The 18,634-nt window shown below is 43.1% G+C and overlaps 2 protein-coding genes across 3 annotated transcripts in view; one reads left to right on the top strand and one right to left on the bottom strand.

Annotated features, from left to right (window-relative positions):
* NF1 (neurofibromin 1) overlaps positions 1-18,634 on the bottom strand; it is a 252,287-nt gene that overhangs the window by 80,451 nt on the left and 153,202 nt on the right. The window lies entirely within an intron of this gene.
* EVI2B (ecotropic viral integration site 2B) lies at positions 9,794-13,954 on the top strand. Its single transcript, XM_060757060.2, has one exon. It carries the CDS (start codon positions 9,855-9,857, stop codon positions 10,740-10,742), a length of 888 nt encoding a protein of 295 aa, XP_060613043.2. The 5' UTR covers positions 9,794-9,854; the 3' UTR covers positions 10,743-13,954.

Genomic DNA, 18,634 nt, shown 5'->3' on the forward strand with positions numbered 1-18,634 from the left:
AAAAGAATTTATTTTGTCATTTGGGAGTTGTAGTTGCTGGGATTTATATTTAACCTACAATCAAAGAGCATTCTGAACACCACCAATGATGGAATTGAACCAAACTTGGCACACAAGACTCCCATGGCCAATGGAAAACACTAGAAGGGTTTGGTGGGCACTGCCCTTAAGTTTGGGAGTTGTAGTTCACCTACATCCAGAGAGCACTTTGGACTCAAACAATGATGGATTTGAACCAAACTTGGCATGAATATTCCATATGCCCAAATATGAACACTAGTGGAGTTTGGGGAAATAGACCTTGACATTTGGAAGTTATAGTTCACCTACAATCAAAGAGCATTCTGAACCCCACCAGCAACAGAAATGGGGCCAACTACCCACACAGAACCCCCATGACCAACAGAAATACTTAAGGCCATCCAGTCCAACTCCCTTCACCGAGGCAAGAAAACGTAATCAAAACCCTCCTGACAAAGAGCCAGCCAGCCATAGATATAGTTAGATAGATACGATTCACACACACACAGATATAGTATCATAGATTTGAAAGGGACCCCTAAAGAAAGACAATGATATGTTGCATGTTCCAGAGTAGGCAAACCAGACAATCTCCACATCAACACTGACAAAAAAAACAGCAAGAAATACTGTTTACCCACAAACATAAAGGAATTACATATATTAGAAACCATTACTTTATTTTCCAGATCACCAGATTGAGCCACAGCAACACGTGGCAGGAGACGGCTAGTAAATAACTAAAATATGGTATGCAAAATACAATCAAAGCCATCTCAAGAGCCTTGGATGCAGAACTTTATTTATGACTGGCTTCCTCATGGATGCATTAGGAAAGCGTTCTTCTGCTTGATGCTCTCCAGCAGGACCGGATTTTACTTTTATGACTCCCAACCACCACAAGTGGTTCCAACCAGCCTAGCTACTGGTCACGCTGGATGAGACTGAGAAACGGTTATTTATCTATTTATTTATTTATTTACATTATTTCTATCCCGCCCATTTCAGCCCGAAAGGCAACTCAGGACTCAGTAATCAACAGATATAGAGGATTGGGTGGGGTTGTTTCTCAGCAAGGTTAGAAAAAATATGGACTGAGAACATGGGAGCTGTTTATATGTGTATAAAAATATTGTGTACAAATGTGTTATCCCAAAATGCCCCTCTGAGGGCATTGAAACATTTTCTCCATATTTTTATGGGATGTGGGCTGTTTCAGGGCCAGGGGAAGCCTTTCTTATAACACAGTGATTCCCAATATTTTTTTGACCAAGGACCACTTGACCAGGGACCACTCTCCAAAATGAGTACCAAAAGGGTTACGAATCAGTTTTTTGCCAACTTTAGATTGAGTTTGGTTATTTGAGGTGCCGATTCAGAAAACTTCATTGGATAGACCACGTCAGCCCAAGAGCCTTAGATGAAGAACTTTATTTATGACTGGTTTCCTCATGGATGCATTAAGAAAGCATTCCTCTGCTTGATGCTTTCCAGAAGGACTAGATTTTACTTTATAACTCCTCAACCATCACAAGAGTGGTTGCAACAGGCTTCTTCATGGATTTCTGTTATAGAACATATGCCATCTAGTAGTCACCATCTACTTGCCCACATAAAACCATATTTAATAAGCCTCGGCATTATAAGAGGGTTTTCTGAGACCAATCCCTCTCTTTGCAATGGCATAGTAACAGCAAAGCCGTGGACCATATTTTAGTTCTTGTGATCCAGGACCACAGGTTGGGAACCACAGTTCTAACAGAAAGTAACTTGACAGTTAACTTGTAAACTGAAGGATTTGAAGCCTGTTGTCCACATTCGCAGTTGAATTCTCAGACCATTATCCCATGTTGGTTCCTAGCATTGTTGTTGTTCATTCGTTCAGTTGCTTCCAACTCTTTGTGACCTCATGGACCAGCCCACGCCAGAGCTCCCTGTCGGCCGTCAACACCCCCAGCTCCTTCAAGGTAAAGCCAGTCACTTCAAGGATGCTATCCATCCATCTTACACTTGGTCGGCCCCTCTTCCTTTTTCCTTCCATTTTCCCCAGCATCATTGTCTTCTCTAAGTTTTCCTGTCTTCTCATTATGTGGCCAAAATACTTCATCCTGGCCTCTAATATCCTTCCCTCCAATGAGCAGTCGGGCTTTATTTCCTGAAGTATGGACTAGTTGGATCTTCTCGCAGTCCATATCTATCTGCTATTTAAACCTAAGGACGCAAGCACCCTGGAAAACTACATCTGCCAGGATCTTGGGCACCAGAGACACTGTTGCTTCAGCAGGGAAGGAGGTTATGAGATAACAGAACAATGGTTTATATCTAGAGGAGGAAAATGTGGTGGAGTGGTGGCATTCAGTCAACTATCATGAGCCAGACAAAGGTGTATTCTGAGCCAAGTAACTGAATGCTGCTAACACCCCCACTCAGGACTACTGGACTGTAAATTAAGGAGAAGTTTATTGTGTTTGGTATAGGAGAACAGCAACCTTCATGCCAACCTTCCTTTGCAAAAACCTGCACTCCCACAAGCTGGTCATCAGGAGTTATAAGCCAAACGTTTTGGCAACTGTCCCTTCAGCTCTGAGCAAAAGCAGCAAAGAGAGAAGCAGCATTCTCCTTGGAAGACAAACAGCAGCTGATCCCAGCAAGGAGGAAGAGCTGTGAGCTGCACAAACACCCACTCGCAACCACAAAGGAACACAGCACTTCCTGCTCAGTGTTTCCTCAAATGCCAACAGCCACGAGAGAAATTGCTCAGAGGGAAAAGACACCCAGGTAAGCATCAGATGTAGGTTTTCAGCTGCTCCCTTAATGGGAGAGAAAGGCCTGGGAGAGAAAGCAAGCCCCACGCAGCTCTTTTGGAGAATTAATGAGCTGCCAAAGACTTAACGAACCGAACTATACGTTTTGTGACTAATGCTGCAAACAGATTAGACTCTGCTGGTGTAGAACTCTGGAGGATGCTGGCTTCAGAAGAAGAAGAGTAAAGAGTGGCACTATGAGCATCCCTAGGATCCTGGGAAAGAAGGGGTCACACTGGACTCACTTTGAGCTGAAAGGAGTGGGAATAAATGAGGAGTGAGCTTTTTCCATGGCTGACAAATCATTCTCTTTCATGTAGAGCTGTTTATCATAGAATCATAGAGTTGGAAGAGACCTCATGGGCCATCCAGTCCAACCCCTTGCCAAGAAGCAGGAATATTGCATTCAAAGCACCCCTGACAGATGGCCATCCAGCCTCTGTTTAAAAGCTTCCAAAGGAGGAGCCTCCACCACACTACGGGGCGGAGAGTTCCACTGCTGAATGGCTCTCACAGTCAGGAATTCTTCCTCATGTTCAGATGTAATTTCCTTTCTTGTAGTTTGAAGCCATTGTTCCGCGTACTAGTCTACAGCACAGCAGAAAACAAACTTGCTCCCTCCTCCCTGTGGCTTCCTCTCACATATTTATACACGGCTATCATATATCCTCTCAGCCTTCTCTTCTTCATGCTAAACATGCCCAGCTCTTTAAGCTGCTCTTCATAGGGCTTGTTCTCCAGACATTTGATCATTTTAGTCGCCCGCCTCTGGACACATTCCAGCTTGTCAACGTCCCTCTTCAATTGTGGTGCCCAGAATTGGACACAATATTCCAGGTGTGGTCTAACCACGGCAGAATAGAGGAGTAGCATTACTTCCCTAGATCCAGACCAGGGGTCCTCAAACTAAAGCCTGGGGGCCGGATGCGGGCCTCCAAGGTCTTTACCTGGCCCTCGCTCAGGGTCAACCTAAGTCCAAAACGACTTGAAAGCACACAACAATAACAACAATCCTATCTCATCAGCCAAAAGTAGACCCACACTTCCCATTGAAATACTAATAATTTTATATTTGTTGAAATAGTTCTTCATTTTAATTATTGTATTGTTTTTAAGTTTTTATTTATTTATTATTTGAATTTATATGCCGCCACTCCCCTGGGGCTCGGAGCGGCTTACAAGAATGGCTAAAATATAACACAATTTAAAAACAATTTAAAAACAGCACTATCAAACATTGAAAGCCTGTATTTTTTGCACTACAAATAAGATATGTGCAGTGTGCATAGGAATTCATTCATTTTTTTTTTCCAAATTATAATCCGGCCCTCCAACAGTCTGAGGCACGGTGAGCTGGCCCTCTGTTTAAAAAGTTTGAGGACCCCTGATCTTGATGCAGGCCAAAATCCCATTGGCTTTTTTTTGCCACCACATGACTATGTTGGCTCATTTACCTGAGGAAGAGTCTCATACAGCATCCCACTTTCCAAGATCACCGATTGGACCACTCCTATTAAGAAGGACTGTTTACAGAAGAAGACTTTCGCTATTCCAGCAAAGCTAATTTGAGGTCCATGATGTAATAGGAAACTCTGGCATTGACCACGATGAAGTAATCAGAAGCAAGCAGGGGTTATGGACTGGATGTCCCTTGTAGTCTCTTCCAATTTCATGAGTCTATGGGTGGTGCACAGTCGGCCTATCCCTCTCCAGGGCCAATTCATTCAATCTTCCTCTGACACTAAATAGGGATTGTCTGTTCATTTATTACATGGACGTCTTCCCCCACAAATGACTCAGGATATAAAGAATTATGTTGTCCCACCCCCATTTGTTTCTCTAAGAACACGTCTGGTTTGCTAGATCATGCCTTGTTCAAGACCTCTGGTGTTTGGATTACTCTGGTTTGAAACACTTGCACCAGGCTATACACAGTCCCCATCTTTGTAAAACTTTGAAAGCCCAGATTAAAAGAGACCTCAAGTAATACAGAGGGCATGACTTTAAGCACGACCAGCCATGTTCACATGAACAGATTCCGGCTTTTAAGCTTTACACACTGACACAACCCCTTAGTTCCTACTTCATACACAAAAAATAGAACAAATAATAAAAGAAGGTGCAGATTAGAGAGGGAGAAAGAAGGAGTGTTATGATCAAGTGGGTTCCAAATAAGCAAAGTGAGTTATTAAAGAAATGGTAAACCTTCACAGGAGTTTTCTGGTTTGTGATGGTAAAGTTTCCTAATAATAATAATAATAATAATAATAATCCTTTATTTGTACCCCGCTACCATCTCCCGAAGGACTCGGTGCGGCTTACATGAAGCCAAGCCCAAAATACAACAATAAAACAACAACAATAATGCAGCAAAATAAAACAAAAAACAAGCAATAACATTAACAACACGCAATGACGCTGTTAAAAACAATGGCCGGGCCAAATGTAATAATTAAAATTAAAATTTAAAAAGTGCTGAGCATGACAGGTGGGATGTTTGGAGGGGGGTGGGCATGCAGATATCCTAGATCTCTAAATAAAGTGCGTTGGTACATAATGCTAGGAGTTTCCTTATTCTGGAAAGGCACATTGGAACATCCATGTTTTCAAGCTCCTCCTAAAGATTGCTAGTGACGGGGCCTGCTTGATGTCCTTAGGGAGAGAGTTCCAGAGTCGAGGGGCCACTACCAAGAAAGCCCTATCCCTCGTCCCCACCAATCGCGCTTGCGATGCCGGTGGGATCGTAAGCAGGGCCTCTTCAGATGAACGAAGGGATCGTGTGGGTTCGTACACTGAAATGCGGTCACGGAGGTAGGCGGGTCCCAAACCGTTTAGGGCTTTGTAGGTAAGCACCTGCACCTTGAATTGGGACCGGAAAATGAATGGCAGCCAGTGGAGCTCCTTAAACAGGAGGGTTGACCTCTCTCTGTAAGGAGCACCAGTTAACAGCCTGGCCGCCGCCCGTTGGACCAATGGAAATTTCCGGGCCGTTTTCAAGGGCAGCCCCACGTAGAGTACATTACAGTAATCCAATCTGGAAGTGACTAAGGTGTGGACCACCCTGGCTAGATCCGCCTTCCCGAGGTATGGTCGCAATTGGCGCACAAGTCTTAATTCTGCGAAGGCCCTCCCAGCCACCACTGATGTCTGAGCTTCAAGCGACAGTGACGAGTCCAGGAGGACACCCAAACTGCGAACCTGTGATTTCAGGGGGAGTTTCCTATTTAATTTCCTTGCTCACATCGGGTTCAGCCACAAGCTAGTTTTGTGAAGATAGAGAATTTGATCATCCAAAGTGAGGACTTTGCAGACATGACCATTGTCCATGGTTCACTTCCCAAAAAAGAAAGCTGGGAAGGAGGAATATTCCTAATTGCACCTAATTTTCTTAGTTACAGCGAAGAGATCATCCATAAAGTGCTCCTTTGCTAGTTCCTAGTGCTATAAAAATGACTGCAGGAACATACTAAGTTAGATCAGGAGATTGTTATTCCTACCAAACTGCTAAGTCTTTGGGTATGTCCCCAGAAGATATCACAGGACAATTTCTAGCTATATTGTAAAGCTATTACAAAGATAACCCTGCCAAGACACAAGTATGTGATTTCCACCTACGGAACTGTGAAGCCAACACTGTGAAAGCCACCTACTGCATGGCTATCCGCCTCCTCCCAGTAGACTCAAATCAAGGGAAAGTGTCATGAGAACCACCATGCCTCTTAATGTTCCCCCAGCAACAGCAGGAGTATCTTTCTGGGCACCTAAACTAGGCAATTCCAAATGGATGCCCCCCCCCCCCCCCGAGGGTCTTCCTCCAGGGGCAAACCAAAAATGGGCAACTTGGAAGTCTCCGAACAGGGTCAGAAGCGAAGTGGGCAGATTAAAAGACAACCTGGCTAAAATGGCACTAACTAGAAGAATCCTCCACCTTGTGTGACTGTAGAGCAGAAGATTTATGATCGAATCAATAACTGTTGACCACAAGGCGGATGGTGGTGAATTTGTGATTTACCTTGACGAATTGGCTTTATGTAATTCTTGATCTGTATTTTAATGTGTTTTAATGTACGAGGGGTATTTTTTAAGTAAGGTCCGTTTTGTTGTAGACACTAGTAGTTAGCGCACATACCACAACAAGCACATGCGTCGTGTACCGGCATGCCTTGGGAACAACTGTGCTCAGTTTCCGCTCTGTAGCTAACCTGTACGGTTTGTGCTTCCTCTATTTTATCACCTTTTATACTAATTTATTTATGCAATGCTTTTGACATGAAAAAATAGCTATATTGTGGATCAGTTGTGAGCTGCATCCGCAGAGGGACTTTCCACATGCGTGAAACAATTTGACTTTATGGTATGATGAAAAGCGAGAAACAGATTTGCATCTCTACTGCACCAACCAAAGATCTCAAGTTCTAAAAGCAATGTCCACATAGGTCTCTTCTCACACCAATTACATTATCTTTGTCTCCCCCAAGGGGAAAAAAAGCAATGAAGGCACATATGGTCAAGTCCACATAGGTTTGCCCAATTTAACGCAGCCCCTCAGCCATATTCTCTATGCTCAGACGCAGGGGATAAAAACACACTTCCCACTTCCATTTCTACTGTTCTGAAGTGTGGACGAGAACTGAAAACATCTCTATGGAGGCTGAAGCCTTCGCCGTAGCCTTTGTCGGTGCAAACAGAACCATTCTTAATCACTTCTCAGTTTTTTCTGCTTCCTGCATCAAGCATTGATAAACTTCCTCTTTATGTCAAAATAGGATCCTTTTGCAATGTGTGAACCACCAAATATTTCAAGCTCTCTGTTATGTTCTCACTTCCCTGCTCTTGGAACATTAAAATGCAGGCGTACAAACCAGAAGCTGGTTAGAACGAGAGACGGGATCCAACAGGTAAGACAGATTTTATTTTTATTTCGTTGCGAAAAGAAACAAAAACAACTAGGAGACCACTAAAACTGATATAACTCAGAACTGAGTTCTTTAGTCTATAGAGAATGCTAATTTTGTAAAGGCTCTTTTTTGCAACCTCAAACAAGCAAATTATAATAAAATTAGGATGGGTTTCCTCAACTCAAGTTCTTATTACGGTTAAATGAAAGTCAAGCATTGAGGACCAAGTCATAGCCAGGCTCTTCCATCAGTTAGTGGTCAACAACAACATCCAAATTAAAATGATTGAGAGAACATGTTGAGTTTTTGAAGGGAGGCTGTTAGAAATTGTGGGAGTTGAAGTCCAAAACACACGGAGGGCCAAAGTTTGCCCATGTCTGCTCTGTAAGGTACTACTTTTTCACGATGCAGTGCAAATGAAAATGTCTAGGATTACAGTGGCAGTTAGTCATACTGTTAGGATCACTAGTACTAGGTTATTGAGAGGCACTAATGAATCGCAGCAAAGCAACCAATGTTTCAACCTCAAATCAACCAATAGTTCAATTCCAAATCAACATTCACATTCTTCTTTAATGTTTAAAACTCTATTTACAGGATTCTATCTGCAAGGGTACAACACTTTTCATAGCTTGAGGGCTACATATAGAGTTAGCTGGGAGCCAAGGCCACATGTATACAATCACAGAATTGGAAGAAGGGATTTCAAGGGCCAACTAGTCCACCCTGCTGCTATGCAAAAACATGCAACTTAAGTACTGCCCCAAAATAACAACCCAGTCTCCATTTGAAGACCTTCCTGAGGTCTTCCCCAAGGAAATAGTGGGGTTGCTTATTATATTCCTCCATGGCCCACTCTTCTGGTCTCCTCTTTCAGACAGGTTCTTCTATGGCAGAAACTGTCAATTTTTTTGACCAGGAATTACTGTCCAACAATAGTACCAAAAGGGGTACAAATCAGTTTTTGGTCAATTTTAGAGTTGGTTTGGTTATGTGGGGTGCTGATTCAGAAAACTACATTGGATAGACTATATCAGCTCTAGTTTCTGATACAGAACATATGCCACCCAGTAGTCGACATCAGCTCACCCACAGAAAGCCTTATTTAATCATCTAGAGCTGATGTGGAAGTAGTAGTAATCTTTCGTGGGCAGTCAGCCTCTCCCCTTCCAATATCCCCGTTGCATCCGCACTAAAGAGAGTTTCATGAGACCAAGTCACTATTGTTGCCATGTGGTACAGACCATATTTTCGTTCCTGCAGACCACTGGAAGTCCACAGACCACAGGTTGGGAAACACTGTTCTATGGCTTCTGTAGAGATTGACTGGAATAGGTCAGCTATTTACAGTACAAGGTGATGGAGATGAGCCATTTTGCTCTTACATCAGTTTAAAGTTCCTGATCTGCTTCTTTTAAGTCAACTCTCATGCTATGAACCAATGCTGGGAGTCAAATATGAGAGTCAATATTTCCTCTGCTATTTCAGTTCTTATTATCTCACTGCCTGGTCAGCAATGAGACAGAAAACAGGCCATGTTCAAGAGCCTTGGGACCCATCTGAAAGGACCTCCTGCAGCCATATAGACTTGCCAATGCATTACTATCAATGCCTGAGGTCCTGGTCTATATGACCTACCACTGAAAGGGGTGGAACTGTCATGCACCAGAAGTGTTTTCTTTCCAGATGAACATATAGGGCGTATGTGTTTGTAAAACTGATGATACTATGATATCATGCTTATACAGAACTATACTTTGCCTATCACTGCAATTTTAATATGCATGGTAAATTTGGTATGTTAGGATGAAGCATAGGCTAAATAACTTTTTATAAATAACAAATAACAAATAATAAATATTACGCCCTGAAAGGCAGTCTAGAAATCATTATTCAAGAAATTAAAATTAGGTTAAAATTAGTTTTTCTACAGGAGCATAAAATTTTAGTTATTATAATTCAGGTTTTAAATTGTAGATTTTTTTGTGTTTTGAGACAAAAATATTATAATTATTATTATTTTATTATATGCCAAAAAAAATTAATTGTTCATTATCATTATTTCAGAAGTTAAGATTCAACACTTAGAGCGCTGTTTTCTTCTCTATATGCTACAGAAGGGTTCGCCAGCATGATGACAACAATGAACACCAATCCCACTGTCCTCATTTTCTTCTGTGGGCAAATATGGTGGAACCCCATCTTTGCAAAGACAAAGGGGGCTGCAAACTCTTCCTCTCCCGTTCCTCTTCCAACAGTCAGAGTAACAGAAGTCGACACTATTTTCACCACCCAAATGCATTCCTCTCAAACAAGAGGCTCCACCAAAAACAACAGGCCATTGTCCACAGCGAAGCCCCAGCAGCCTATAACAGAGGGGCCCAAATCTCACAACGAACACGTATTAACAGCAGTAGTAATTGGGGTCACCCTGATTATCATGATTGCCGTTATTGTTGGCATCTTCCTATGGAGGCGATGGAGGAAGGCAGCTTTGCCTCTTCCGCACTGGGCTGGTCGCTCCCCCTTTGCGGATGGAGACGTGCCAGAAGTTGCGACGGACAAAGAAGTGGCCAATGGCCTGAAGCGGGTGTCTGTTCTCTCTCTCCTGCCATGGAAGTTTAACAAGGAGACACAGCTACTGGAAAACGCAGATGGCCCCTTGTCTGAATCGAGGCAGGATCTGGACACTGCATCGAGATGTGACACTGAGGAGTCTGGTCCTACAGCAACAGGGAACTCGGGCTCGTCAGCAAGCGAACAAACGGCGGTCTCTGAAGAACCAAGTGACATGGTTGACGTTCCACTTCAAGCTTACAGCCCTGAGCCTCTTAACCTGCCTCCTCCGCCCAACTGGCTTGGTGGTCTCAATGGAAACCTTGGTCCCACTCAAGCAGAGTCTGTTTCACTTGACCCATATGCTGAGATCCACCATCCTATGCCTCCCGTTGCCACCTATCAAACACCAAGTGAAGCATTACTGCTGCCTCCACCGCCAGACGAACTCTTATCGAACTGATTCAGAGTCCCTTACTGTTAAATCGGAACCCTGGACTCCTTTGTAGAAGGCAAAGTGTTTAACAAAGAACCTAATCTGCTTTTCTGCTCACTGCTTTTGTAAGCAAAGAGAAACCACACTGCCCACATTAATCCTGCAAAGTCAACAGGTCCATCTAACCTGGCATCTCATATTCTTAACCAAATGCCTTCAAGGAAGCCACATGATGGGCACAAACAGTAAGTATTATTCAGTGCTAGACTGAATAATGGCATATACACCAACACTAGATTCTGTGCCCTTTTAAGAGATTCTTGTTTTCATTTGGACCACAAAACTGTTTTTACGGGAAACCTTCATATCATGATCAACACAGAATCATCTCAGTTGGACTTTCGAACTCATAGCGTGGTGTTTGAACCAGGTTTCCTTTTAAGTGCTTTTTGATCGAAGCACAATTAAGAGCGCTGACTCTCCCGCCCTGCCCTTGAACTTTTCTTTTCAATCATCTCTTCCCTTTTGAGAAGTTCTCTCTTTTGAAATTGAAATTGGACTTATGTGAAAAATGTTTCAGCTGCCTCTCCCAAGCCGACTGGAAATACCTGCCTTATGCACTGGATCCTGAGCACCAATCAGAGTTAAATCAATGACTGTGTCTTCTGTATTTGGTACTTTTGGATCGTGAAGGCACAGCTGTACTTCAGATTCAGTCTCCTTTTCTTTTAACTAGATGTCCAATCACCTATGCTGCATGCAAGGAGATATGATAATCAGATCATATTCTGCTCTTCTTTCTTCACCTTCAGATAATTTAAGTTTGCTTTCATAAACTACTTTTACGTGCTTGGCTATTTAGCGACATTAATAGAGATTTTGCCAGGCACCAGTAGAAGGTTACAAGAGAAACTCAATGCATTTTATTTGTATAAAGGATCTTGTGATTGTTGGGATATGTGTTTTAGAACACCCACTAGAGGCTGATGGTTTAACTCAGTGTTTCTCAACCTTCCTAATGCCGTGACCCCTTAATACAGCACCTCATATTGTGGTGACCCCCAACCATAAAATAATTACCATTGCTACTTCCTAACAGTAATTGTGTTACTGTTATGAATCATAATGAAAATATCTGAAATGCAAGATGAATTTTCATTCACTAGACCGAATTTGGAACAAATACCCAATAACGGAGCTCCATGCAGTCATGTCGGCCTTGGAGGTGTCTATGGACAACACCAGCTCTTCGGCCTAGAAAGTGAGCACCAACCCCCAGTCTTGGACATGACTGGACTTAATGTCAGGGGAAAACTTTTACCTTACCTTACCCAATATGCCAAATTTTAATACTGGTGGGGTTGGAGGGAGAATTGATTTTGTCATTTGGGAGTTGTAGTTACTGGGATTTATAGTTCACCTACAATCATTCTGAACTCCACCAATGATGGAATTAAACCAAACTTGCCACACCGAACTCCCATAACCAACAGAAAATACTGGAAGAGTTTGGTAGGCATTGACCTTGAGTTTTGGAGTTGTAGTTTGCCTAAATCCAGAGAGCACTGTGGACGCAAACAATGATGGATCTGGATCAAACTTGGCACGAATCCTCAGTATGCCCAAATATGAACCCTGGTGGAGTTTGGGGAAAATAGATCTTGACATTTGGGAGTTGTACTAGTTGCTGGGATTTATAGTTCACCTACAATCAAAGAGCGCTCTGAATCACCACCGATAGAAATGGGCCAAACGTCCCACACAGAACCCCCATAATCAACAGAAAATACTGGAGGGATTTTGGATGAACTGACAGTGATTTAGGTGAAATGTAGTTCACCTACATCTAGAGAGCACTGTGAACCCAAACGACTATGCCAAAGGGATTCTTATGTATTTTCTAATGGTCTTTGGCGACCCTTCTGAAACCCTCTCGTGACCCCTCCAGGGGTCCCGACCCCCAGGTTGAGAAACACTGGTTTAACTGATGATGTAGAGAGGATTGTGAGCTTTCCCGTGGCACAAAGTGATCGGCTCTTAAGTCTGGGAAATTCAAGTCTGAGAAATGATGGCTCTCTCTGTGAGAAAACCAGCTCAGGCATTCAGGGGAGTCAGAAGTAGCAACAGCAGATAAGGAATCGAGTGAAGAGCTGAGTGATAAGGACGGTTCCCATGGGAGCCCACCTGTAGCTACAGCAGTGGTTCTCAACCTGGGAACCCCGAGATGTTTTTGGCCTTCAACTCCCAGAAACCCTAACAGCTGGTAAACTAGTTGGGGTTTCTGGGAGTTGTAGGCCAAAACCATCTGGGGACCCTAGGTTGAGAACCACTGAGCTACAGAGATCAACAAAGGTCTTTGTTTAAAAATCAGAGCAGAGGGATTATGGGGGAAAGTTGTGAAGGAAATTCACAGGAAAAGGGATGATTTCATGGGTGTCTATTAAACAAGTTGCTTACCTTAAGGTCAGTTCAGGCAATGCTACATTGGAGTGAGAAACTAAGCCTGCGTTCTCTTGTTCCTGGTTCAAGTCAAGCTTTGATTTTGGATTTTATATATATCCTGGACGTTTTCTATGATCCTGTTCACGTTTTACTAGTTATGCCTTCTTGATTGTGGACTTATGCTGTATCTGTGATTTCTGGCTGTTACTGGACTTTATCACTTCTGGAACTTTATGAGACATTTGGAATATTGTTTGGTTATTACCTGTTGCTAAACCGTTTTGTAGTATTTATCTTCCTTTCTTATTCCTGATTTTTATATATGCTTTTCATATGTTTTTACAATAAACTGTTTGCTTATATTTCTGGACTCTTGTGTGGTGTGGTGGCCATAGGTGTTTCCAGGCCTGGAGTGCAACAATATGTGAAGAAAAGCCCTTCATATACAGCACTGGGGTCAAGGGAAAGGGCCTTCTGAGTGGCTGTCCCTATATTTTAGAACTCCCTCTCTAAGGATACCATACTGGTTCCCTCCTTGTTCTCCTAAAAATTCTTTTTAGAAAATAGGTTTCTAATATGGTTCACAGCTTAATCTGATTTAATATTGCTTTTGTAATTTTTGGATTGTAATCTTTTAAATGCATAAGCTGCCTCGACTCCCAGCCTTGAGGAAAAGATGAAATATAAAATAAAGACAATAAACAAACAAAGAGGCATTACTTTTAACAAAATCATTGAGGGTTTGTGAAGCAGAGCTTATGTACCATACAGAATTTCCCAGCTCAATTGACCCCTTCTATATGCTCCAAAGAACTATAAAACGTAGCTTGAGAAAAAACAGATTAGCTGGCTCGCGGTAGCTACAGATTCTATATCCATCAACTCAGCTATCCATAATTTGAACATATTTTTTTTAAATCCACAGCGCAAACCTTGATTTTGCCATTTTATAGAAGGGATGTCATTTTACTAGGCCCTGGTATATAACGGGACTTGAGCACCTATGGATTTTGTAAATGTGTCGACACACGGTGATGTGTGACAACATATTGCAGTGCAAAGTGCCTCTCTTAACATCATCTAAGCCTGGAGCCACGGTGGTGCAATGGGTCAAACCCTTGTGCTATTGAACTGCTGACCTGAAGGTTGGCAATTCAAATCCATGGACCGGGGTGAGCTCCTGCTGTTAGCCCTAGCTCCTGCCAACCTATCAGTTTGGAAACGAGGCTGACGAGGCTCTGGAAACTGTCATCCATGCCACGGTCACGTCTAGGCTGGACTATTGCAACGCCCTGTATGTGGGCCTTCCGATGTCTACGACCCAAAAGCTTCGTATTGTTCAGAATGCGGCAGCCACAAGAACGCCCATAAAATGCCATATAACACCAGTGCTGCAACATTTACATTGGCTTCCAACTGAGTACTGTGGCCTGTATAAGATGCTAGTTCTGAACTTTAAAACTCTTTGCGGCCAGGGTCCATCATACCTTAGGGACTGCCTCTCCTTCACCCATCATCGGAGGTCGCAACGACCAGCCCAACATGACTTACTCCATATACCGGGTCCTAGAGAAGTGCACTTGGAAAGGACCAGGCGCAGATGGGCATTTCCTCTTTCTGCCCCTGCCTTGTGGAATTCCTTGCCGCCCTACATGAGAGCCATGCGTGACTTAGGGCCTTTTACTCTCGCACTTAAGACCTGGCTTTTTACTAGAGCATTCGATCTCTGTTGATTTTTAATTTTTGTATGTATGTATTTTATCTTTTATAATTTAGCTGTAAATCGCCTGGAGCATTCTCGAATGGAGGGCGATTAATAAGTTATTAAATGATGATGATGATGAAACATGCAAATGTGAGTAGATTAATAGGTAACGCCTTGGCGGGAAAGGCAAAAGGACGCTCCATGCAGTCACGCCATACAACCAGTACGTGCCTACGAACAACACAGACTTCTCTGCTTGGAAATGAAAGACACTGCCTCCAGAGCCGGAAATGAAAGGAGAAGCCTTTGCCTCTGTCTGTGTTAATTGTGTTTCATTGTATTTCACTGTAACAAGGCATTAAATGTTTGCCTGCGTCTGTTTATATGCTGTAATGTGCTCCAAGTCCCCTCGGGGAGATTGGCGTAATATAAATAAAGTGTTACTATTATTATTATATTATTCCATGTTGCTGATTTGTGTCTTCAAGTAATTTCTGAATGATGGCAACCCCAAAGCAAAGCTATCACAGGGGTTTCTTAAGAGGTTGGCCATTGCTTCCCTCTGAGGCTGAGGATCATGGCTTGCCCAGTGTCTCTCAGTGAGTTTCTATGATGAACAGGGTTTTAAACCTAATTTTCCAGTGCTAGTTCTTGCAAATCGTTTTTTAAAAAAACTTTTGCCAAACTGGGGATTCTCTTATACTGTTGTCTCCCTCTTTGGCACAGGTAGCACCATTCTGGCTCCTTCTGTGGTATCATTCGCTGCTTAAATACTGGAAACAGAAGGCATTATATCACACAGCGTCCTCATTTACTCCCAAGGAATGGCTTCCCTCCACCCATCTGTCAGTCATACCTTCCAGAGATAGCTGAGGACAAAACCTGGGGTTGCAACGAAAAACCGAGGAACCCTTTTATTGCAACCCTATACAGCAGAATAGATCTCAGCAATGCAGAGCCAACGGCAGCCAAGAAAAGTAAAACAAGGAGCAGCCCTCAATGCTGTATGGAGGAAATGATATATGCTTGGAAGGAGAGGGGAGCTGGATGTTAATAACGGCTCAATAATATGTCTGAGCATATCTTGTTTTAACATTAAAGACTGAGGAATTATTACCAGCAGTATCTGGCCATTACAAAGAACCTAATTATCTGCTTTAATACCGAGCAAGATACACAGGCTCCAGATTGTATAGCCACGAAACCATTCATTCCAAACCTGTTCAGCTGTTCACAGGTGAACAGGATGCCCTTAGCAAGATGCTGAGTCGCACTCCATATTTTCATTGCATTGATAGACGGGAGGGATGGTGCAATACAGAGAGAGAAGGGCTGCAGTCACAGGCAACTTATGGGACGTTTGCCACAGACTCCAAAACGGGAGGGATACTGCAGTGCATCCAAGGTCATCTCATTCATCGTGCGGCCCTTGGCTGATGTGGAAATGTGTGCATTTTCTCACTGGCACCTGCCTGCCAAGTCCTGCAGCAAAAAGACTGAATAATTGCCCGCAGGGGTCAAACCACAGAAATGGGACTGGTTGCATACTTGGTGCACACTTGGGCATGTTTTTCAAGTTTGGCACTCATAGGCTAGATTGGGAGAGCAGCTGTGTGAAGGTAAGAGACCTTGGAGGGCCAAAATGTCCTCCCCATGCTTCCAATTCTCTCTATATCTCAGTGAGGCTTTAAAAACAATAACCAGGAAATGACTTGGAAGTGAGTACTGAGCTCTAAAACATGACAAAATTGCCTTATGTCTCCCTAAGGACATCTCTGGAGTCTTGGTAAACATGAGGGTTGCATATAGTCCCCATCCCTAATCTTGATAATGAGGCATCATCTTTAAGACCCAAACTACCACCTCAATTCTTTTCTTACCTCTTTGATTTAATCAAGTAGGGCAGTGGTTCTCAATCTGTATATCCCCAGATCCCCTTCAACTCCAAGAAATCCTAACAGCTAGTAAACTGGCTGGGATTTCTGGGAATTGTAGGCCAAAACACCTGGGGACCCACAGGTTGAGAACCATGGAGGTAGGCAATCTTGACTTGAAGTCCAAAACATCTAGAGAACCTAAGGCTAAAAAGCACAATCCATCATTAAATGGGTGACTATGTTTACTCTCAGGAAGTGGTTAGGTACGCCCTCTAAACAAACTTTCTTGCAATAAGCAGCTACCACCATAGAATCATAGAATTGGAAGAGACCTCATGGGCCATCCAGTCCAACCCCATTCTGCCAAGAAGCAGGAATATTGCATTCAAATCACCCCTGACAGATGGCCATCCAGCCTCTGTTTAAAAGCTTCCAAAGAAGGAGCCTCCACCACACTCCGGGGCAGAGAGTTCCACTGCTGAACGGCTCTCACAGTCAGGAAGTTCTTCCTCATATTCAGATGGATTCTCCTCTCTTGTAGTTTGAAGACATTGTTCCATTGCGTCCTAGTCTCCAAGGAAGCAGAAAACAAGCTTGCTCCCTCCTCCCTGTGGCTTCCTCTCACATATTTATACATGGCTATCATATCTCCTCTCAGCCTTCTTCAGGCTAAACATGCCCAGCTCCTTAAGCCGCTCCTCATAGGGCTTGTTCTCAAGACCCTTGATCATTTTAGTCGCCCTCCTCTGGACACATTCCAGCTTGTCAATATCTCTCTTGAATTGTGGTGCCCAGAATTGGACACAATATTCCACGTGTGGTCTAACCAAAGCGGAATAGAGGGGTAGCATTACTTCCCTAGATCTAGATACTATGCTCCTATTGATACCATAGGATAGGAGCAATGTTCCTTCTGAGGAGGAACACTGTACCTTGCAGAAAATGGTAGTTGGCCTCTTGGGGGCTTGTGATGTCAAGCATGGATGAGGGGAGCACCAGAGACTACATCATCAAAGGTCCACTCGTGACTGGGATTAACCCCAGATTTTAAATCGACCATCCCACAGATGTGTTGGTTTAATGCAGAGGTTCCCAACGTTTTTTTGACCAGGCACCACCTGACCAGGAACTACTCTCCAACATTAGTACCAAAAGAATTATTAATTGGATTTTGGTCAACTTTACATTCAGTTTGGTTATTTGGGGGTGCTGATTCAGAAAATTGCATTGGATAGACCACATCAGCTCGAGTTTCTGATATAGAACATAAGCCACTCAGTAGTTACCATCTGCCCATCCACAAAAAACCATATTTAATCATCTAGAGCTGATGTGGTAGTAGCAATCTTTTGTGGGTAGTCAGTCTCTCCTATGTTGACATCCCCGTTGCCTCAGCACTATAAGATTTTTGGGTTTTGAAGGAGGTAGAATTCGGTTACCCAAAGCTTCCATGGGTTCCATGTGAAAGTGGGTCTGTTTTTTGTTAGAATGTGCTCTTCCAAATTATTATGCAAACCCAGATTCCTTTTCCAGTGCAGTAATTGTTTAGAAGGCAATGGAAAATCAACTCCTCTCAATCAGAAGTGAAAAATACCTGTGTTTCAATTCTAGGCGTGAGCTGGGGATGTAAGTTCTTGATTTTCCAACCCAGTATCCAGCAAGGCACTTGGTCTTAGAGTCTGTTGTGTAGCATCAGTACCACCCAAAAAACTTTTAAAGGGAATGGGGAACTTTTTACTCTGCTGAGGTCAATACACTATAGTCTCCATCACCAAATAAATTATAGTCCAGCCTCCTCCCGTCCAACATCCCTCTTGCCTTGGCACTATAAGAGGATTTCGTGAGACCCACTGCTCTCACTGTGGTGTGGTTTCAATGTAGTAATGGTGAGGCCT

This window comes from Anolis sagrei, chromosome 11, assembly GCF_037176765.1.
Source record: "Anolis sagrei isolate rAnoSag1 chromosome 11, rAnoSag1.mat, whole genome shotgun sequence".
In the NCBI taxonomy this organism is placed as follows: Eukaryota; Metazoa; Chordata; class Lepidosauria; order Squamata; family Dactyloidae; genus Anolis; species Anolis sagrei.

Bases quoted from the DNA above. Each gene is read 5' to 3' on its own strand.
- EVI2B (XM_060757060.2), top strand. From the start codon at position 9,855: ATGATGACAACAATGAACACCAATCCCACTGTCCTCATTTTCTTCTGT.